This window comes from Pseudogymnoascus destructans (genome assembly GCF_001641265.1).
Source record: "Pseudogymnoascus destructans isolate 20631-21 unplaced genomic scaffold scaffold_4, whole genome shotgun sequence".
Lineage (NCBI taxonomy): Eukaryota > Fungi > Ascomycota > Leotiomycetes > Thelebolales > Thelebolaceae > Pseudogymnoascus > Pseudogymnoascus destructans.
Window position 1 is genome coordinate 1,320,847 of NW_020167523.1, and position 21,306 is coordinate 1,342,152.

The 21,306-nt window shown below is 48.1% G+C and overlaps 6 protein-coding genes across 6 annotated transcripts; 3 read left to right on the plus strand and 3 right to left on the minus strand.

Moving 5' to 3' along the window:
• Nucleotides 1-2,179, plus strand: VC83_02154 (uncharacterized protein; the record flags this gene model as incomplete). The annotated part of the gene is made up of 4 exons (XM_024465822.1): nucleotides 1-222; nucleotides 777-1,211; nucleotides 1,265-1,804; nucleotides 2,159-2,179. Exons 3-4 carry the CDS (start codon nucleotides 1,268-1,270, stop codon nucleotides 2,177-2,179), a joined length of 558 nt encoding a protein of 185 aa, XP_024326751.1. The 5' UTR covers nucleotides 1-222; nucleotides 777-1,211; nucleotides 1,265-1,267.
• Nucleotides 2,180-4,340: 2,161 nt separating this feature from the next.
• Nucleotides 4,341-5,850, plus strand: PEX7 (peroxisomal targeting signal 2 receptor). The gene is made up of 3 exons (XM_024465823.1): nucleotides 4,341-4,645; nucleotides 4,727-4,952; nucleotides 5,005-5,850. Exons 1-3 carry the CDS (start codon nucleotides 4,482-4,484, stop codon nucleotides 5,647-5,649), a joined length of 1,035 nt encoding a protein of 344 aa, XP_024326750.1. The 5' UTR covers nucleotides 4,341-4,481; the 3' UTR covers nucleotides 5,650-5,850.
• On the minus strand, nucleotides 5,851-8,484 carry VC83_02156 (uncharacterized protein). The gene is made up of 2 exons (XM_024465824.1): nucleotides 7,916-8,484; nucleotides 5,851-7,861 (listed from the first exon to the last, which is right to left on the minus strand). Exons 1-2 carry the CDS (start codon nucleotides 8,299-8,301, stop codon nucleotides 6,169-6,171), a joined length of 2,079 nt encoding a protein of 692 aa, XP_024326753.1. The 5' UTR covers nucleotides 8,302-8,484; the 3' UTR covers nucleotides 5,851-6,168.
• Nucleotides 8,485-8,649: 165 nt separating this feature from the next.
• Nucleotides 8,650-10,248, minus strand: RPB5 (DNA-directed RNA polymerases II 24 kDa polypeptide (RNA polymerase II subunit 5)). The gene is made up of 3 exons (XM_024465825.1): nucleotides 9,932-10,248; nucleotides 9,799-9,878; nucleotides 8,650-9,741 (listed from the first exon to the last, which is right to left on the minus strand). The coding sequence occupies exons 1-3, from the start codon at nucleotides 10,031-10,033 to the stop codon at nucleotides 9,213-9,215; spliced, it is 711 nt and encodes a 236-aa protein (XP_024326752.1). The 5' UTR covers nucleotides 10,034-10,248; the 3' UTR covers nucleotides 8,650-9,212.
• Nucleotides 10,249-10,446: 198 nt separating this feature from the next.
• On the plus strand, nucleotides 10,447-12,636 carry VC83_02158 (uncharacterized protein). Its single transcript, XM_024465826.1, has 3 exons — nucleotides 10,447-10,794; nucleotides 10,890-12,056; nucleotides 12,119-12,636. The coding sequence occupies exons 1-3, from the start codon at nucleotides 10,645-10,647 to the stop codon at nucleotides 12,299-12,301; spliced, it is 1,500 nt and encodes a 499-aa protein (XP_024326806.1). The 5' UTR covers nucleotides 10,447-10,644; the 3' UTR covers nucleotides 12,302-12,636.
• On the minus strand, nucleotides 12,637-14,384 carry VC83_02159 (uncharacterized protein). Its single transcript, XM_024465827.1, has 3 exons — nucleotides 14,120-14,384; nucleotides 13,487-13,654; nucleotides 12,637-13,418 (listed from the first exon to the last, which is right to left on the minus strand). The coding sequence occupies exons 1-3, from the start codon at nucleotides 14,293-14,295 to the stop codon at nucleotides 12,962-12,964; spliced, it is 801 nt and encodes a 266-aa protein (XP_024326805.1). The 5' UTR covers nucleotides 14,296-14,384; the 3' UTR covers nucleotides 12,637-12,961.
• Nucleotides 14,385-21,306: the final 6,922 nt, after the last annotated feature.

Here is a 21,306-nt window from a genome sequence, read left to right on the forward strand (position 1 = left end):
ATCGCCACCAACACTAAACACTCGCTTAGATTATGCTATTAAGAATAGTACGGGAGTATAGGCCATTTACAAAGAGGATTGAGTCAGAATCTGGTAACAGTTGATCTTGAGACCGTATAGGCAAGTGGTGGGGGTAAGAGTGGCTCTTGAGAGGCATTCTCATATTCGACCGGGTCGTCTAGGGGCGGCGGTGATAGCGAAGACTCACTCATCTCAACGATGGTAAGTATCACAGCAATATTCAAGTCATTGAAAGCTTCACTTTGCCTATGCTATAATTCTGTCTACGTCCTTACCCCGCTCTCTTGGCTGTCTTGGCAACTACTCGAGTACTACTCGAGTAATTCCTCAAGTAGTACTCGCAACGAGTAGTACTCGGGCAACACTGTTCTCAGATATAAAAAGGCCTTGTGGGAGATTCAAGTGACCTGACTACTCAACAGGAACTCTGCAATACAAGGTATTGTTCTATGTGTAATTTTAAATTTCACTTTCTTTCTCACTTTCTTTTGTGTAAACGCACTTTGCGTCCTCTGTTTATCCTACTCGTATGGAAACACGTTCTATGTCCGCTTACCTCTCCCGCTTACGCCTCTCCTGTTTACAACCTCGTCAAGCCACCTCACATTCACTATCTAGTGATGCAGCAAAGCATACTTGTGATTAGATTACCATGTTTTGATTCACATTGAGAGGTCACCATTCCATTCAAAAGTTGTTGATTCACTTTAAGTGTTTATGGCGTGCACAGACGTTATGGATATTGACTTCTCTAGATTGCCAAGATGGCCCTGGAAGTTAGTGATCTTAGTGACCAGATTCGAGACTATTAATTCGACCTGTTTAACGAAGCCCATATTCAATTTTTGGGCACGGTGTTCAGTATTGGCTTGTTACCAAGAAGCCTAGAGTCTTGTGTCTTGGAAAGAGGCCTGGATGAGAATTCCTCGTATAATATTGAAACCATCGTTGGAGTGGCAAACCTCAAGGCTGTCTCGCTCGCCGCCGACAGTCCTATACAACGTCGATTTGTTCATTCTGGGCATAAAATAGGACTATTTCATTTTTCCCTTTTGGACTACCTTCAGTTTGGTTTGCAATATGAAGACTTCTCTTCGGAAGACAGCGACGATGTCGAGGCACTCAAGTGATTGAACTGGCTATTCGCGGGGCTTATAATCTGCTTATTGGAATAACTCGCTATTCAGTTAGTAAGTCTAGAAATCGGCACTATACCAACTGTGGCTATCTAACATTGCCCAAGTCGATGGGCCAAGAGATGGTCAAAATTATTGTCGGCGAAGGAGAGGGCGTAAGAGAATTTGTGCTTCACAGGGGCCTGTTCATGGATAAGGTTATGTTCTTTGAAAAGATGTTTGGTGGCGGGTTTCTTGAATCTTGGACAAGTTCGGCAACTCTACCTGAGGACAACCCAGAAGCATTTGAAGTTCTCGCGGAGTGGATCTATCGATCCACTATAAAGTCTCTTCGTGGAAAAGGCCGTCCTAAAATGCTTCAGGCTGACCTGGCAATTTCAACAGTTGGGCTCGAAGAGAAGTACTTTATACCTGAGCTCGGTGATCGTGCTATGACCTTTCTAGCGGACATACGGAGACGCTCCACGCCAACAATGAGTCAAATGAGCACGCTCTACAAAAATACGCATTTCGATTCGAATTCCCGCATCTACGCTGCCAGGACTGTTGTGTGGGCTTTGCTCAACCCAGAAAACCACGGGGTATCTAGTCTCTCTATACAGACCGCCTGCCAAGATAGCGACCTGTTGCTCGACGCTATCACAGAAGTTAGAGGGACGTGTGGCCACAATCGTATTCGTGCTCATGAATATACAGTCTGTAACTATCACAATCACAGGGCGTCAGTTGTATGTCCTTACGAGGGGAAGGCATGAGGCGGCTGCCAACTAGCGCAACAGAAGCACATCCAGAAGCGAACTACTACATGTAACGACTCCAATGCAGAAAATCCTCCGCATAAGAACCTTACTTGAAATAAATACCTAGCTTATAAGAATTTGATGTCAGGTCCCGTCGTATTTTCTACGGGATAAACCCCCTTAATATATATGTCCGCTCCCCAGTCAGTCATTATTATGATTCATTTAGGGAGTAGTGCTGCTAACGTACTTGTGATACAGGAACACATGGGAGGTGGGTGAGTGACGGCTATCACATTGTACTGTACCGCATAATAGACGGCGTTATCTAAATATTATTCAACAGTAGCTCATGATCTAGTATTTTGTGTGAATACTCCAAAGTCATATTCGTCATATTTATTCACTACACTTTTAATAAGCGTAAGAGGGAAGCGATATTTTGATTATAATGTTGACCGCCCCCAATCTTACCACCCATATACAGCAGCAACCATGCGTCAGAAATCCAGCGCCCAAAGAAGCAGCAAGCAATCTTCCCAAGGAAAGCCTTCATTGCCTTCACTCTTTAGTGAGTGAGTATTAGAACCCATTTGTAAGATATATTCTATATTCTAACAAAAAAAGGACATTTGGCACAGAAATTGTCCAGGTCACAGTCGGCAACGACGAATTCAAGCGCACGTTTGCCGTTCACAAGAATCTGCTTGTCTCAAAATCAAGATTCTTCTCCGCCATGTTTGACAGCAACTTTCTTGACGCCGTGACATCCAGCGCTTTTTTCCCCGACGACGATCCGAGCGCGTTCGAAGTGCTCATGGAATGGATTTACTACGACAGCCTGAAAAGCATAAGTCTCAATAGCAGCCATACACAAGAAGAGGGGCAGGAGAATATGAGAAAGATAATAGCGACATTAGGACTTGCAGATAAATATTGCATTGATGAGTTGGCGGATAGGTGTCTAACAATTCTATATCACCGCTTGAGGGAGTACGTTAGCTGCCAGCTGGATCTCGACATGATCGCCTTCATATATGCAACAACTGGTCCGATATCCATGGCAAGGAAGTATGCAGCATCTGAGTTAGCAGCAGCACCACGAAACCAGGAGGTTTCTCCCCCACCACAGAAAACCCTAGTACATAGGTTTACGCCCATGCATATATGCGAAATCAGTGCAAATGCTTTCCACCACGAGATGATGCAAAACGACTCCGAGTTTTTTCAGACTAGCATCTACGAAATCGATCAGATCATTCATGAAAAGGAGTTGGTAGAGGACGAAGAAACGCTCCGCCTCATCCAGCAGAAGCTTCCGCATATGCACCGGAGGTACACCGATGTCTTTTCGAAGTTGGAATCGGATCGAATTCCCCCCCACCGCATATACGACCACAAGATACAGCTCGAAGCCCCTTTACCAAATGCTTTCTCCCCGTTATATCGACAGGGCACCGAAGAGCTTAAGGCTACCAAGCAATACCTGCTGGAAAACCTGGAAAAGGAATTCATCGTCAACAGCAACAGCCCCTTCGCGTCCCCTATCCTATTTGTGAAGAAAGCGGATGGCAAATTAAGATTTGCATCGATTACTGGAAGTTAAATGGTCTCACCCGGAATGATCCCTACCCCTGTTACGACGGAACAAGAAGGCTGGCCAACTACAGGACAGGAAGGAGGGAGGTCGCATGAGACCGGCCCTGGTACCTGGACACCACTTCCGCGCCGAACCCAAGGGTCCGTTCAAAATCAGCTATTATCACAGCCGTGGGAATATCCGAAACCTGCAAGCAGAACCGAGATATTCTAGACGACTTATTCAAGGCTATTACAACAAGGCCTCGGCCTCATGGGCCAAGTACAGGGACATGCCAATTCCATCTGCACCGAAAGGCTGCGATTTGTCCATACCGTGGGATGGATGAAGACGTTGCTGTCCGCCCAAAAGAAGACAGCTTGTACTGTAGATGCGGGAGGTCAAGGACTAGGTGTAATGAGAGGCAAGCAAGGACTGGAAAAGGGTGTCCTGCATTTGGCAGACGGAGATAGATATCCGCCGATATGAATTGAACTAGAACCAAGTATGAAAAGGCGCATGAATTATTTAATAACATCCATTCTTAATATTCACATTTTATTTTTTGCATTAGTGACTTAATGGATATAACTCCAGGGACGGTAACAACGTAGACCAACAAGATGGTTTCATACATAACTTCATTATCTTTTGTTAGATATTGAGAATATTGCTTCCGTTTTGGATGGCTTCCAATATTAATGTTAGAAATAACGGCTTGTCGTTGGATCTTGGTGTAATCCACGTGTAAGTCAGTTATGGCAGAATCGCCCCGTTAGTCTTACCGCCCACCCCACCCTCGGTATAACGACGATACTTGGGGAATGCTTGGCTTTCCGTGGAATCATATTCACGTCCGGTTCTACAAACAACGAAGCACTCCGAGTATACGACTACTTCACAACAATGCTAGACTTAGCTTTACCTTGATACTTCATTCCTCTTCAACCGAAAGACAGTATCGCCAACATCAATCGACACGGCCCATAGCCTCGCCCCGCAAATATGCTGCAGTTCCAAACGCAAGGCTATAACGGCTATGCCGTGAAATACTCGCCATTCTTTGATTCTAGAATTGCCGTCTCGGCATCGATGAACTTTGGGCTTGTAGGCAATGGCCGACTTTATATTTTAAACCTCACACCGAATGGCATTGTTGCCGAGCAAACGTAAGCCTACGACCATCCCGATACCCGCGCCCATCCCACCTGACATTGCGCTTCGGTAGCTCATACTGACAACACGCACAGATATGACACACAAGACTCCCTCTTCGACACAGCCTGGTCGGAAGCGCACGAGAACCAAGTTGCTGTTGGATGCGGCGACGGCTCAGTCAAGCTCTTCGATATCTCTGTCCCACAATTCCCCGTCCAGTCGTGGCAGGAGCACAAGCGCGAGGTTTTCTCTGTATTCTGGAACCTAGTCGCCAAAGACACATTTGCGTCTTCCTCTTGGGATGGAACTATTAAGATTGTACGCTCCCCAGTTCTCTTAGCCGAGCAACCTTTCTAACCAACACATCCAGTGGTCACCACATCGCCCTCAATCCCTCACCACCCTCCCCACCCATTCCTGCACCTACTCCACAGCATTTAGCCCGCACTCCCCCTCCGTCCTCTCCTCCGTCTCCTCCGACTCCCACCTCCGCATCTTCGACCTTCGCACCCCAACCTCCGCCGCAAACCACCTCGTCTCCTCAATCCCCATCCACACCCCCCTCCCCCACGCCTCACAGATCCAACCCGTCGGTTCCAACCGCCCACCCACCGCCTTCCAGCCCTCCGAAGCACTCACCCACGACTGGAACAAGTACCGCCCCAACACCATAGCCACGGCGGGTGTCGATCGCATCATCCGAACCTTCGACATTAGGAACTACTCCGCCCCGCTTACTATGCTCCAGGGCCACGAATACGCGATCCGCAAGATCGCGTGGTCCCCGCATCTTCCCGATGTCCTGCTCTCCGCCTCCTACGACATGTCGTGCCGTATCTGGACGGATGGCTCGAATGGTGGAGTAGGCCGCGAGTTGGGCCGCATGAATGCGCATACGGAGTTTGTGACGGGTGTGGATTGGTGCTTGTTTGGTGCTGAGGGCTGGGCAGCGAGTTGTAGTTGGGATCAGAGGGTTTTGATTTGGGATGCTAAGAGTTTCATGGGTGGACCGTAGGTATGATGAGGGAGGATGAGCTTGGGGAGGTTGGTGGAAGAAAGAGAAGGGACCGCAGGATATCTAGATGCTCTATTTATGCAGATGAGGGGAGATAGCAAGTATATGGCGTTGTGGAGTTAGGTAAAATTATAGATGACCTTGTGAAGGTGGACTTGGAGACAGACATCACCATTACAATACAACGTGGTAGCCAAGAAGATATAGTAAAAAGTAGAGTTTTCAAATTATCGGTACTATACTACGCATACAAGTTTATATAAAAGAAAAAGCTTCCCAACGCTCTGCAAATGCCCCCATATGCGTTAAAACGAGGCCAGATACAGAACGCCGGCGCCTCCAAATCGTCCACCCCTTCTATGATACGTACAATACTGTGCTCTTCAATCTCGGCCCAGATTCCCAAAATCGTACAACGCGTCGGTAATCGTACACCGGGCCCATAACCCAACGGGGCTCCACAAAAATTTCTATAATAACAGGATCCGAATCGAACCGCCTTTAAAGAAGACAGGGTGCTTAAAACGAAGCACCGAGGTCCTGTCTTCCGCCACGATCGCTGCCGTAGGAGCCGCCGTCGCGACCTCCAAAGCCACGTCCACCATCACGTCCACCATCACGGCCCCCAAAGCCTCCGCGGTCGCCGCCTCGTCCACCAAAGCCACCACCACCACCACGGCCACCAGAGCTGCGTCCTCTGAAGCCGCCACCACCACCACGGCCGAACCCTCCGGACCTGCCTCCAAAGTCCGTATTTCTTGGTGAAGGCTCATCATCAAGCGAGTTGTGGCCAAAAACTAATCCCGTAACTCTGCTCAGACCCAGCTTGCTTGCAAGGCCGTGACCAATCGATGGTGGGGAGTCAAAGCCCCATCCGTAGCGGGTCCACTGGTATAAGCCATCCATCAGGCCCTGCTTGTCGGAGATAGATTGGAGCGAGCCGAGTGCCGCCTGGAAGGCAGCGATTTTATCGAACCTTGAAACACGCTTGGTAGCCTCGCCGACCTGGACAAGAATCTGTGCTGCATCAGCTCCAAGCTGGGCATCCTTGGTCATGTCGATCCGGGAAGTCTCAATCGTGGTATCAGGCTTGATAGGCAGACCGTTGAGTATGCGGCGAGCCAGGTTCATCTCGATATCGGTGAATAGTGCGTAACCCACTCCGCCCTTGTCGCCACGACCGGTACGTCCAACACGATGGATGTACTGGTCACGGTTGGGGGGAACACCGATTTGGATGACGTGAGTGACATTGGGGAAGTCCATACCGCGAGCGGTAACATCGGAGGAGACCATAATGGCGGACTTAGCGCGACGGAAGCGATCCGAGACGCGAGTACGCTGCTGTTGAGTAAGCTTGCCGTGCATCGCCGAAACCTCAGCTGGGTGAAGCGGGTGAGTGCCGTAAAGAGCGTTATCGGATTGGCTGAGGGACCCGAGAATGCCAGCGTAGAGCGTGACGTTTGCAGTTGATGGCAAGTAGACAATTGCTTTGAATGGAGGTTGGGTTGGGTCTTGCGCGACCTTTGCGATCTCCTTTGTGCAGATCTCAACGAGGGCAGGCGCAACGTTTTCGAAGCCCTTGCACGAAACAACGTGTTGGGGAATCCTTTCGTGGGTTGGCACCTCATCGCTCTTGACCGTCTGCACGAACTGGAAGCCGGGCTTCAATGTGCTCCTCACAAGGCTCATCACCTCGCGCGGTACAGTGGCGGAAAAGAGAAGAGTCTGACGATCCGTGATATTTCTGTTTGGAAGAAGGTTGATAATGGCTTCGATATCTTTGGAAAAACCTTGGTCCAACAAGCGATCAGCCTCATCAAGGACAACGGCCTTGAGATTAGGCGCCGAAACCCTGCTGTATGGATCGGTCAGGAGATCGTGGAGACGTCCTGGAGTGGCCACAAGCAAATGGCATCCCTGACGCTGCATTTGGTTCAGCATCGCCTTCTTGTTGCTTCCACCAACTGCGACCTGAACCTTGATGTTGGTGCCTCTGCAGAGCTTCTGGGCCTCGACGGCGAGTTGCTCAGCAAGCTCACGGGTAGGTGACATGACAATTGCACGAATATCCGAAGCTGTGGATCTGGAACCGCGCATGCTCTGATCCTGACCCTGATCCGCAAGTTCCGGGCTGGTCTTCAAGATGTTCTGTAAAACGGGAATGAGGAATCCTAGAGTCTTGCCGGTACCTGTCCTTGCTTGCGCAATACTAGTCTGTTATTAGCGTTTATCTTAAAAGTGGCAAAAGTGATGGGGTGCATACACGTCTGTTCCCTTCAGGGTCTCGGCAATTGTCAGTTGTTGCACATCAGTCATGGTATCATGGCCCATTGTGTCCGTAATTTCTTTGATAATCGCTGGGTGGACATGTCCTCTATCCGCAAGTTCCTGGAACTTTGTGATAATCTCGATATCTTCGTTTGACCTCGCGATAATGTCATCTTTGGGATCAAAGACTTGCTCTTGGTCGTTGTGGAAGTAGCGAGTCGCAGGCTGGGCGTGAAGAAATCTCGCTGCAATGGCAGTTTTCGATATTTGAATCGACTTGGAGGCAAAGACTGAGGTGCGCGAGAATGGGAGTGCGCTTCTCGGCGAACTCTGGACAACTCTGCACAGCGAGGCAGCGCCTCTTCTGTAAACGTTGAGCATGGTGAGGTTGGAGGTTCCTCAGGGGATATAAAGAATTAAGTTGCTAGTAGTGTGACAGTGAAGAGTAAAAAGAACGAATGCCACTGTTTGATGGGCGTATAAGGAAGGCAAAGGGGTGGAATTAGAAGAGGGCGGATGGAATTGTTGTGATTGATGGAGACCAATATCTTTGGCCATCCGAACTTCTCCTTGCGACTTTTTTGACGCTAGTGAGAAACTTTCTCCACCAACCGCTAGGAACATGCGACCGTCACGTGCCCAGGGGCGAGGCTGAGGGAGAGCCTCGTCAAGCCCACATGAGAGGTATTTTTATGGGACGAGCCACACGGAAGAGTACTGTACGAGTGAGCTGTCTGTCTAATTTTTGATTCATACTGTAAATGAAGTTTTATATAACAGGATTTATTATGGCAAGTGAAAAATACGGTTTATATGTTGAGTTTTTCCATGTTATGGTTATGGTAGGTTATAAGCATTTCTTGGGTTAGCTTGTGATGGTGTAGATGCAGCTTGTCAGCTTGTTCTATAAACTTCTTCATATTGGAATATGAGCATTGAATTTTGGATGACCCCAATGGCATATAAACTATAGCCTTGTATAGTATCCGACTGTGGATTGATATCTTCATCCCATTATTAGAGGTGAGAAGAGGCGTGGAAGGCGAATACAGTTTCCAGCCCAACTGCTCGATAGGACAGCACAGGTCATCATCTAGTACAGCCAAAGTCTTCCAGAAGCCCAAATAAACGGTGGAGTGTCGGGAATTCCTATAAAGATTGGTCCATTGTACTGTATAATACACTGCGGCTTGACCCCGTTTCCGCCGTACTTGTACGCCTGCGCCTATGCATTTTCTACCTTGATAACGCCACCCAATAACTCCCACTGCTCGCACAGAAACCGTCCTACCTCAAACACACAACCTGTAACTGGCATAACGCCCAGCCGTCTCACTGGTCCTGATGATCTTGACGACTTGTCCTCTCCTCAAACCCAGATATCTGGCAACTGGGTCTCCCACTTGGATGCGAGGCAACTGGGTGTCCTTCAGGCGGTAACGCTGCAATAACTTGGATCGCTCTTCCTTGCTCAGCAAAACGTGTTTCGGGACCAATTCGTGGTGGGTGATGTTGACGAGGAGGTCCTGCTCCAGGAAGCATTCGATTCTGGTCTCTGACGCAACGGCGGGAACAATCTTCATGGCCGCAGGTGTGATGTGGACATGCGTGACCAGGATGCCCGTGTGGAAGTTGCCCTGGGATAGAACCTGGGCGAACGATCGCATTTGCTTGATACCAACATTGGTATCTGCGAGAAATTCGATGTAGATCGTGCCCACATCAGCCTTGGGTGGGTTTGGGTTCGCGGCGGTTGCTGGAGTAGAGTATCGCGCGACCATCTCGACACTTGGCCGAGCGGTGAAGATCATCTTCTTGCGACTGTGGCTAGGTCAGCATTTGAATGGTAGAAATCGAGGGCCGTATGCTTGAACATACTCCGGAACGCCGTCATTTGTGAATCGGTGCTTGAACTCAGCGAGCGAGATGCTCAGCTCATCTTCATTCAGCTCATAACCCTACAGACCCTGTCAGTGATTTGATGTACCAGCTCCTCACTGCGACCACGCACTCTGTCATTGACCATCTGGTGAACGGTTCTCCATGCGCGCCAAAGTCTTGCTACCTCGCGATCGGCGATATCCCTCGCTTTTTGTTGGTCTTCGTCGGCCATCGCGATGATCAAGTAGCCAGAGGTTGAATAAAGCTGTCAAAATGCGAGTTGTTGGTTTTTGGGGTGTGACTTTGCAGTTCTTTTCTGCTGATCTTCAACTTTGAGGCAACAAAAATAGTCCTGCAAGGATGCAGTCCGCTATCACGCTAGCCATAAAGTGGGTCTGGTTGAACAGTCCCCAAAAACCGCTGGCCATGCTATCAAGAGTACTCGTGCCGTCCCAGAAATCTAAAGAAGGATAAGATATACACTAATAATTTATAGTAATTTATTATACCTAACTTATAGTAAAAGACGCTTGAATTTATTCTTTTGGCTTCAGTTTTTAGTAACTATCAAATTGAACGTCTGAAAATGGCTAAAGTCAATTGGAGAAAATCCACGCGGTTCTGCCAAAGTCCACCCCCAGCCGCGCTAAGAATTTCACTCGCTTGGATCTTTAAAGTTGGTAGGCGCACTCCGAGAAAAGTGTCCTTGACTTTCTGGGACCCTGCAAGCTGCACCCTTTCTTTTGGACTGCGGCAATATTTAAAGGCTCTGAAAGTGGGATTCTTTGTTTCTTACTATTCCAAGACATTTACATGTTCTTGGTTTGATTTGTATTAACCATTATGTCCGAAAAAACCGCCCCAGCAGCTGAGACGGTGGTCTTAGTTCCAGCAGTCACCGAGAAGAAGAGACCAGAGAGGCCTGATGACGCCGCCTTTGAAGCAGCAAAGGAGAAGGCAAAGAAGGAGCACAAGGTTGCCCAGGATAAGTTTGTATGTGAACCTCCAATTCATTATTAATGGCTTCAATTAGTCACTATACGACACCAAGCTCTTTCCTCTCCCGGGCAGTGACTGACCTGCTCCAGAACGCTGCCAAAGCAAAGGTAGAACTCGCCCAACCAAAGAACAAGGATGGTACCCCATCTGCTACCCAGAAGAGATGCCAAGAGCTCCAGACGAAGCTCAACGAGATCAGAAAGGAGCAGGCCGGCGGCAAAGCTGGCCGTAACCAAGTCTTTGACCAGATCAAGAAGCTCGATGAGCAATTGAAGAGCAGAATTGCCGAACAAAAGGCTGCACGCAGCCGTGTTGCGTTCAAGAATGTTGATGAGATCGATCGCCAGATTGATCACCTCGAGAAGCAGGTCAACGGGGGCATGATGAAGCTGGTGGACGAGAGGAAGGCATTGACTGAGGTCTCTTCGCTCCGCAAGCAACGCAAGAACTTCGCTGGCTTTGAGGACTCTCAAAAGGGAATCGACGATGTTAAGGCAAAGATCAAGGTTCTCAGGGATTCGCTCGACGACCCAGTGGCCAAGGCCCGTAGCGACGAGTACAACAAAATCCAGGCTGAATTAGACGTTATCAAGGCCGAGCAAGACGAAGTCTTCAAGAAAATCCATGCCCTCCGCTCCCAGCGTGAGGATCTCTACAAGGAATCTCAAGCAAAATACCAAGCTGTTCGCGCAATCGAGGATAATCACTGGAAGGCGAAGAAGGCATTCCAATCCCACGAATACGAGCAACGCCAAAAGACCCGTGAGCGCATAAAGGCCGAGCAAGAGGCATTCAACCTGCAAAAGAAGCGCGAGCGTGCCGAGAAGGTCCTTGCTGAGGCCAGCGAGCCCGCCTACCTTGACGAGATCCGCCGTGCTCAGAGCTTGATCCACTACCTTGACCCCAGCACCGCCAACGAGGCCAGCAAGCCCCTTCTCGCACCAAGCGGACTCACGGCCGAGGCACAGCGCACCGTTGACGACTCCGGAATTAAGGGCATGAGGGTTGCCAAGAAGGAAGACGAGGAATACTTCGCTGGAACAGGCGGTAAGAAGGGCAAGAAGGGACGCAAGGCTGCTGCATCCCCTTCCGCCCCAGCTCCTGGCAAATTCACCCTCCCACCAGCTGTTTTGGAAGACTGCAGCTCCATGGGAATTGAGCCACCAATGAGCGCCGCTGATATCCCAGCCGTCCTCGCCAAGGCCCAGGAGAAGCTCGCATTCTGGAGAGCTGACCAGAAGGCACAGACTGAGAAGGTATGTCACCACCCATGGCTAAGATTATATCTATAGTGTGTTCAAAGTACTAACTATCCCAGAACGTTGCCAAGGCCCAGAAGGACATCGAGAAGCTTGACGCCGAGGAGTCCACCCCAGCCACCAACGGCTCCAAGAAGTCCGAGGAGTCCGTCGTCGCCTCTACCATCGAGACCGTCAAGGACACCGTCGCCGACGTCGCCGAGAAGGTCAAGGCCGTCACCGTCGGCGAGGACAAGGAGTAAATCGCTTCCCTCGTGCACCACTGCCAACATGGCAACAACCCGTCATTTTCGCAGTCCAAAAAAGCATAGCGTCTTGATTCACCCCCCCCCAAGCAAGCGCGCCTATTATACTCATCATCAAAAACCCCCATTCATCTGGTTTTGTTTATAGCGGGCATTTCGGATCCTTGGGAGATATCCCCCCACTCTTGTTGCGAAACTTCAGTTTTTTATCCCTCGCATTGTGTATACTTTATTCAACCAGGAGATATATTTTTTGGGCCACATTCCATAATATTTTTTAGGGTCCGTCTTGTCTCGGTCACGTATAAAAATAATGAAGAAACTTGGCTTATTTCATGATTTCGTAAAAAACGTGTTGATACTTCATTTCTACTCCTCCCATCATAAGAGTGACCCGTGAGCTATGTTATGCGTGATAAAGTCGTTATCTCGTAAGACGTTCGTGACTTAAACCTCCCTCCCTCTCTGCCATCCCTTTGCGCAATTTAGAAGATGTGGAATACGCAAGGCGCCAGTGCTATGTTATGCCCCCTATGCAGACCAGGACGCCCCAGCGCGAAAACATAAAACGTATTGCAAACATCAAAACAAGTAGAATCCCAGCCCCCCCAACACAGACATCTCTCGTTGTTACATTCCCAGCCTGTCTCCCGACCCTCAGTAGCGTCCACCATACGCGTACCCGCTGCTCGGTGGTGGCGGCGGTCTCCTGATGCTTCCTAGTCCCGGCGTGCTCCTCCCGGCCTCCACTCGCTCCTGCCTCTTGCCCTTTCCCCCTCCGCTCTCTCGCATCCTCGCCCCCGTCAGTGCACTCAGCGGCGGGTCCTTGACAGCCGAGTCGTCGTCGCGCGGCAGGGTGAAAGTCACCAGACTGTAGAAGTACTCGAGCACCTCGGGGTAGCGCTGCACGCTGGCGCGCCAGTCCTCATCAATACCCCGCTTCAGCTCCGCGTTGGCGGCTGCGATCTCGGTTGGGTGTGGTCGCGTGCCATAGTAGTAAAGGGCGCGCTCGCTGAGGTGCGCGATGTGCATTGAGTGCGACTCTCGGCGTCGGGTCGTGAGGACGTTGAAGTACGTTAGGATGTAGTCTTGTGCATGGCCGCGGACCCAGGCCCTGGGAGGGAAGTTAATTGCTGGTGGGAGGGACTGGGTGATTCTGGGGGAGGGTCGGGGGGGTATTACCGGATGTCGGCGAAGAAGGTGGTCATCATTCGGGTCTCGGCCTGGCGGACGGCGGTGTCGAGGCCCTTTGCTTCGCAGTCGCATTGTGCGAGGGCGGGCGAGGAGCAGATCGCACAGTCGGGGTCCATCGTTTCGGGGTTTTCTCGTTCTCGATACGGGTCTCGGTCTCTGGAGTCGAGGGTCAATGAAGTGAATCTACTGGAGAGATTTGGAAAGAGGTGCAAGTGAATTGGAGTCATGAGTGTGGAATTGGCCATGGAGAGAGAGAGGGAAGTGAGGTGGAAGTGAAGTGAGGTTCATGTGTTGAGAGCTTGTATACTGCTGGGAAGGAGCCGCCAACTCACCTTCGATTAGGCATCGTTGGGAGTTGAGTTGCACGTCACAGACACTGCGACGCGGCTCTGTTTGGTGAGGTACGGTTTGGGCCAGCAAGCACAATGGGCACTGTCGACAAACGCGACACGACTGGGCACTGTGAAGCCACGGGGGGAAGGAACGGTGGTGGAAACAGGTATTCCTGGGTATTGGAATATACGATAGGAGGGAAAAGAAGAGAACAGAAGACGGAGAGAGAGGGGGAGAGAGGGAGAGAGAGAGAAGAGAGAGAGAGAGGGAAAGGGAAGGTATTCCTACGTGTTTGTGTCTCTTCCCACCGCTGACAGAATGCCGATGCAGCGGATGCAGCTGCTGTGCTGTCGTGGCTCGAGTGTCGGTTGTTCCACTCGCGGTGTGCAGATTGTAACGTTAAAAGGGCAGCTTCTGCAGTTTTTCTGGATGAATTGGTGATGCGGCAGAAGGAAGAGGTGCATTCAATTGGACCAAGGCTCTATTCGACGCCGGTCAAAGAAGCGGTCTCATGCAGCTAAGACGCGGATACACGCATCGGTTTTTGCACGAGTCGGGCGCTTGAGGGGTTCAGGTTGTTTGAGCCCATATATATCCCGCCTAGCGGTATACAGACTACACTGTGTAGCGTACTTCTAGGAATGTAGTTCCAACACGGGTGATATTATGGCTTCAAAAGTTCAAAAACAACATCATATTTGGCATTACCGTCGACACGGAGAGCTTGGCTCTCTTCCTAAGACTATAGAAGACGAAATGAAAGGCCTACGTACAATTGCTAGTGAATACAACGATGAGGATATATATATAATATGGATGAGGCTGCACTCTATTAGAAGATGACACCTTCTTATGGACTTGCTACACAACTACGACCTAGTTGAAGAAGGACAAGGCTCGTCTGTCTCTTAATTTTGCTACAAATGCAACTAGGAATAATAGATTACGTGTAGATCATTAGAAAGAGCAAAACACTAAGAGCACTATGAAATACAAGTGTTTCTACAACATGAGGAGAGTGGAGGTGGAATAAGAAGGCCTAGATGAATACAACTATGATGTCTAAATGGCTTTAAGCATTCTATAATCACATTAGAACAACTTGTACAGTCCTTTAACAATGGATAACTTCTCTACACACCTTACAGCTGTTGAATTTACACCACCTCCTCCTAATATACGAATCTGTTAGCTTCTAAAGACTTGACAAGTCAATTTCAACCTTTAGATTAAGGAATTATACAAAGCTTTAAGTCTCATTATAGACGACAGTGGCTCTTATATATGCTTGAGTGTTATAATAATAACTAGGACCCTAGAGACTTAATGGATTTACACCTAGCTATTCGTTAGATTCTAAGAAGTTGGATAACTACGTCTTAAATACAACAATCTACAACTGTTTCTAGAAGTCAACTCTAGTTACAACTCCTATATCACTTTCTATTGCAATTGATTCTCCGAATATCACAAGTCTTTATAAGCAAGTTAAAAGAGCTGGGAATATACAAGATATTATATTTTAAGCTTCCTAAATCTGGTTGAGGAACAAGAGTTAGAGGCAGAGAGTGAACAAGAATCAGTAGATCCTAAGGAGGTTTTATAGGATGTGATAACAGAGCATCTTAGCTTATAGACAATTGATGAAGATGAGGAAGAAGAGGCGTAGCCTAACACAGTGTATCCAGTAGTTGAAACAGTTGGTTTTTGTGTAATGGTGGGTGCACCAGATGTGAGAATCTAGCCACCCAAGGAAGGGATGATTTTACTAAGACAACACACTGTCTTAGGAAACAGAGCCAAAGGGTTGTAGCTTAGACTATTCCACAACGCAGCAATCAGGTGTGTGATGTAGTGAAGTGGTTCAGACAAGTTGCAACAAATGTTGAGTCTGAGAACTCAGGGGTAAGTCAAGAGGTTAGCACCTCACTGTAACGCTGACTTCTAAACGATAGAAGACACAGAGGTTCTCTTGCGTAAAGGTTTACTTATCAGAGGAGGCAGGGGATCAGACACAAAGGCTTCAAGTAACACGTTACTAGTATATAACAAATACTGTATTGAGTTGAGCACGAAGCTCCTATCTAAGGAAATACTATCTACTTATATAGTGGCGTCGTGCCTAGTGGACTCTTGGGAACTCACTTGAGTCCTCGGAGTCCTGGACTCTTAGGACTCTTCTCATCATCCTGCGAGTCCATCACGTGCCTAGTGGACTCCTGGGAACTCACTCGAGTCCTCGGAGTCCTGGACTCTTAGGACTCTTCTCATCATCCTACGAGTCCGTCACGTGATACTTTCGGAACTACTATTCCCCGCTGCCCCTCCAGGTACCAGGGCCGGTCTCATGCGACCTCCCTCCTTCCTGTCCTGTAGTTGGCCAGCCTTCTTGTTCCGTCGTAACACTCACTGACTTTTCAAAAACAGAGAATAACAAGATCAATGCTTGGAAGCTTGGAAAAGACGTAGAAGTATGTGCTAGTCGATTTACTGTATTGTCTGCTTGCCCTTTCTTAAGGAAAGGGCAATCCTATTTATGCCAAAGGAGTGTAGTTCTCTCATTTTCCATGACTTTCCATGACTAACCAGGCTTGGTAAATGTATTAGAAATCAAGTGCGACCCACAACTAGCTTGCTAATCATATAGTGAACGTAAGAGAATCCCATAGAACCATCTCTTGGGTTCCTAGCCTATAGGAAGTGAAAAGGAGGTCCAAGGTCAGAGTACCTATAGATAAATTATGTCATAACTTAACCAATCTTGTGGGTAACTAAGGAGCGATGACCTGTAATGAATCATAGAGGGTTGTAGAAGCTCCTAGAGCTATCGTTCATGTTCCTAGGTCTCTAGTTGGTAGAGATATGCCATGTGGTAGTAATGGCCCACCCCCTTAAGGAGGAGATTTTCTTAATAACTTGTTCAATGAGTGTCCAAATGATATGCTGTGCATAAACAGATGTAGTAGAAGAGTTTGCAGCAATCGTTCAGTAGTATTGCTTCTGTTGTTGGTGTGATAAGCCAAGATATGTATGGTGACTTGTAGGTTTGAGGAGGAGATTTCTAAGTTTGCTCTTGAGTTTGATAGCAAACTGAGTGCAACGAATGTCAGTATGACACGAAAGCTAACTCCACAGCTTACAATCCATCAGACATATAAGTGTTCAAGTACTGCAGGATCTAGTGTCTGAGTATCGACTGTAGAAACGCAACGGCGTTTATGGTTTTGACTTCGTTGAAATGCTTCGCTGATATTGGATTGCCGAGAGAGTGTCTTGATAGCTTGTACAGAAGTAATGGCAATTGCATGAGTATCTAATAGATGCGTAGTTACAACTGCAGTACCAGAAGTCTCTTGATACTCCTTTCGGAAGTACTTGCAACGCCAAACAGCCTTTCCATGTCGATTAAAATAGGCTGTATCACGGTGCTCAGGTGTATGGTCCCAGATTTTTGATGTTCGTGGACGTTTTCGGCTTGTAAGAGACAGAGAGGATTGTGTAGGTGCGTCGCTTTGAGTATCAAATGTTTCAAACTGAGCAGTGTCAAAATCTACCAATAGACTAGACTGTGGTGATGCCATTATTGCCAAAGAATGAAGCTATAGATCACGAAGATGCAGAGTTTTCACTATATGGTACTCATATATTAGGCTGATAAAATTTCCACATTAGGCAATTCAAACTGCAGTTCAAACTGCAGTTTGAACTGCCAAGAACCAACTACGGACTGTACGGCATAATCTTTAAACCAACTGCCAAGAACTGCGTAATGCGAAAACCAACTATTTAACTGCATAACAAACCGACTAACTGACTAACTACTGGACACACTGCCTAAACGACAATTGAACCCCTTTCCGGTTTGCTTGGACGGCGATCAAAGCCTATTCGAGGCCACTTTGGTGCATATGGGGTGTATGGAGGCTATGATGTATTTGCAGAGCTTTGCTAATGAGCTTTTGGTTGGTAAACCCTTCTTTATGGTCTATATTCTCTCCCGGGCCGAATACTGACTTATTGATTTGACCGGGCTCTGTTCCAAGATCGAAGAGGTCAATGCGAAGTTCCACTATCCTTCCAAATGGAAACAAAATCGATCCACCAGACCCCTTCTTTCACAATCTCTATAGGGTTACACTCAAGAATGGAGAGAGATGGGCAGTAGACACCACCGGGGCGCAATATGGATACCCGGATCCTCTATGCCCCTGGCATGACTTTGAGCACCACCGATCAGGCAAAATCTTCAGAGAATATGAGTTCAGCTATATTCGTCGCAAGACCTACGAATCATTTGGAATGTTCCCTGTGAGACACATGGTGGCCCATAAGATGGAGAAACAAGAACTTGCCAAGGCACTGGAAGACAAGATTTCTTCATGGGCTCAGGAGCATGGAGGCAAGCTGAATGCCATATTGATAGGTTCGGATGCTACGTTTAAGCAAGCAAAAGATAAATTCTTAGAACAATTAGAGGACCATCTCAAGGTATCTATGACCAAGCTGTACTCTCCGGAGCAGATTTTGAAAAGGGAAAAGGAGGTTGACTGCTGTCGCCACCTACGAGCGAAGCGAGTGGGTGGAACACTGAGTAACGTAAGTCATGGCGTAACGCGGGGGATGGCGTAACGCGGTGGAAATTTGAAGAGAACACAACAAATCTGTAAATTTAACTACAATCAACGATAATACATGATCCACCATCACTCTTAGATTGTTCCCCTGCTTCTTCCTCAATATACTCGTCAATTTCAATGTCTGAGGAGGCGTTCTTATCCTTTGTTTTGCGCTTTTTCTTACTTGGGTTATGTGTCGCCTTTTCCGCCTCCATCACCGCATCACACAACTCTTGCGTAGAAACATGAAAGTGACCCTTCAGAATAACCCTTTTCCCCTTCGTACGTACTGTACGTTGCTTTATAACTGATCGCAGGTTGTTGGCATCGAGTTGGTGGACAATGCTGCGTGCTCGAAGTTGCTCTGACGCAACTGTGAGTTTTTGGATGTACGTCCGCACTGGTGTTGACAGCACCCCACCACTATTAATCGTAGTTGTAAGGAGCACATTTGCAGAGCGTAAGGTCATCCCATCTGGGGGGGAGCTGTTGATAAAGACTCGGTCAAAAATATCATACTGATGTGGTGTTTTTGGTCGGTCAGCCTCGACTGATGGTTCAGCATTGAGCAGCGTACGCAATGCTCGCTGGGGATTAAAAGGAAACAAGCCAGCGCCACGGTATGCTGACTCAATGTTCTGATGGTTGCATACATCAAGCCGTGCCTGGATGTATGCCTCCATCCATTCATACTTCTGTATGCACGCAAGTTGCGCTTCGTTGAGTGGGGAGAGCGCTGCTGTCAGACGCTTTTTTAGCGGGCCGAATATTGCAACATCCAGTGGTTGTAGCAAGTGCGATGTATGAGGGGGAAGTATCAGTAATACAATATGGTTCTGCATGCAATGCGCATTGAAACTCCCGCTAATGTGTGAGTCGTGGCCATCACATATAAGAAGCCGGTGCTGACCATCTGCTTTTGTACGTGTTGTTGGCTCGAAGATGCGTTTTAACCACTCCAACCCATGGAGGTTGCTTGTCCAGCCTTTCGTATTCACAGAGAAGAACCACTGGTCGATGACTGCGGGCGGAATCCATGATTGGAGAACGTTCTTGCCCTTAAAGATCCCGAGGGGTGGGAGGATGGTTCCGTCTGCGCAGATGCACTCGACCATCGAAACCCATTCCTGACGGCCAGGATGCGCTTGATGCTTCGTACGAAGCGTTGAATCAAGTATAATTCGAGTAGATTCCATTGTCCCAATCGAAAATCCGGATTCATCCATGTTATATGTGTTCTCTTGCGTGATTCCAAACTCTTGAACCACCCTTGGTGTACGCGTTAAACCATGCCATAAGCACTGGTTTTGTTGCACCGTCCATGCGTACAGTTTCGATCCGTCGCCCAATAGCGACCTGTAGATGGGGATGTCGTTGTATGAATCGTGGTACCCAGTCGCGACCGAGGGAAAATCGTGGTTGGGGTAGAAGTAAGTTTGGCGTCGCGTCGTCAAAATTGAGTGACCGGTGCGACCGGAGCTCTTCAGCTATTTCCTTCAACAACCGATGCCCTGGAGAATAGCCGCTGATTGTTAGGTTTTTAATCCACTTTAGAAGTATCTGTTCTTGCGCGCCTGATAAATTCTGCTGTTTCTGGCGGGCTTGGGAGCGTGTCAAACCTCCATTGACGCGTCGCGTCACTGAACTCTTCGGCAGCCCCAGCACTTTCTCAGCGTGATATGCACTCTTATACTTCTTAGATCGGACGTCTAATACTGCCTGGGCTATTAAAGTTTCACGCTCAGCAACACCCAGGCTTTTACAGCGAACCATTGTTGAGTTATTCACAGTTATCAGAAGTCGGCGGAGTGAATTCCCCGCGTTACGCCATCCCCCGCGTTACGCCACGACTTACGTTATGCTTGGTATATACCTACCCGTGCCGAACACTGGTTGAACGATATATTCGATACCGATATTGAACTACTCGGTGTTCCACCCACTCGCTTCGCTCGTAGGTGGCGACAGCAAGTTGTGCGTGCGACAGCAAGATGTGCGACACATAAAACGAAGAAAAAGACGCCTTATATATCAACTATATAACTATATAATTAAAACATAAAATCAATAGAACTACTATCACTATCGCTACTGCCACTATTGCTACTATCACTTTGATCCTTACTATACCGTAAAATGATCACTTTTGATTTCAACCCTTCCTTCTTCCGCTCTGCTACCCGCTTCCTCTCAACCTTACGCTCTTCAATTTCGATTTTACGTGCTTGCGCTTGTAGCTGCTTTACTACTTGGTCCGATTCCCTTGCTGCTCTTGCGTCTGCTTTTGCTTGCAACTTTGCTTTCTTCTCTTCCCGCATTTTCCGTGCATCTGATGCATATAACTGCCCTCCTTTCTGTAGTGATTTCCGTGCCCTTGCCTTTGCTGCCTTCTGCTCTACTGCACGTAGAGTCATAATATCTAGCTCGGTCTTATAGAGCTCTGCCCGGTGTAGAACAACTGTAGTTCCACGTGCAAATGATTGAAACCCTTCTCTTGAAGGCGATGAGAAAGCTTCCTCTGCTCTCTTCTGCCAATGTTCAACCGCTTGCACACTTTGCATAGTTGTTTTCGGTGTTGAGATAATATTATATGAAGCAAATGGCTCATAATCAGGTGTTTGATTCCGAGTCTCTTGTATCTTGTCAATTACAAGTGGAGGATTATATGGATATAGTCCTGTATTTCTCCAACCAGATTGAATTGTACGGACAGTTAGAGATTGCCGTCGGATTTGCGGGAGGTCTGAAAGGAACGTACGTAGCTTATACTCATAGTCGTAGCTACGTACTGCTTGATCAAGTGCCTTTTGATGAAAGTGTTTGCACTGCTTAAAAACCGCTACATCAAGAGGTTGTAAT

Excerpts from the sequence above, each read along its gene's own strand:
- VC83_02159 (XM_024465827.1), bottom strand. The coding sequence starts at position 14,295 with ATGCACCTCTTCCTTCTGCCGCATCACCAATTCATCCAGAAAAACTGC. Across the intron at positions 13,655-14,119 it reads GTGGGAAGAGACACAAACAC|AGACCGAGACCCGTATCGAG; the intron begins GTAGGAATACCT and ends CCTCGACTCCAG. Across the intron at positions 13,419-13,486 it reads ACCTTCTTCGCCGACATCCG|GGCCTGGGTCCGCGGCCATG; the intron begins GTAATACCCCCC and ends CTTCCCTCCCAG.
- RPB5 (XM_024465825.1), bottom strand. The coding sequence starts at position 10,033 with ATGGCCGACGAAGACCAACAAAAAGCGAGGGATATCGCCGATCGCGAG. Across the intron at positions 9,879-9,931 it reads ACCAGATGGTCAATGACAGA|GGTTATGAGCTGAATGAAGA; the intron begins GTGCGTGGTCGC and ends CAGGGTCTGTAG. Across the intron at positions 9,742-9,798 it reads ACAAATGACGGCGTTCCGGA|TCGCAAGAAGATGATCTTCA; the intron begins GTATGTTCAAGC and ends ACCTAGCCACAG.
- VC83_02156 (XM_024465824.1), bottom strand. The coding sequence starts at position 8,301 with ATGCTCAACGTTTACAGAAGAGGCGCTGCCTCGCTGTGCAGAGTTGTC. Across the intron at positions 7,862-7,915 it reads ACCCTGAAGGGAACAGACGT|TATTGCGCAAGCAAGGACAG; the intron begins GTATGCACCCCA and ends ATAACAGACTAG.
- VC83_02158 (XM_024465826.1), top strand. The coding sequence starts at position 10,645 with ATGTCCGAAAAAACCGCCCCAGCAGCTGAGACGGTGGTCTTAGTTCCA. Across the intron at positions 10,795-10,889 it reads AGGTTGCCCAGGATAAGTTT|AACGCTGCCAAAGCAAAGGT; the intron begins GTATGTGAACCT and ends GACCTGCTCCAG. Across the intron at positions 12,057-12,118 it reads AGAAGGCACAGACTGAGAAG|AACGTTGCCAAGGCCCAGAA; the intron begins GTATGTCACCAC and ends TAACTATCCCAG.
- PEX7 (XM_024465823.1), top strand. The coding sequence starts at position 4,482 with ATGCTGCAGTTCCAAACGCAAGGCTATAACGGCTATGCCGTGAAATAC. Across the intron at positions 4,646-4,726 it reads GGCATTGTTGCCGAGCAAAC|ATATGACACACAAGACTCCC; the intron begins GTAAGCCTACGA and ends CAACACGCACAG. Across the intron at positions 4,953-5,004 it reads GGGATGGAACTATTAAGATT|TGGTCACCACATCGCCCTCA; the intron begins GTACGCTCCCCA and ends CAACACATCCAG.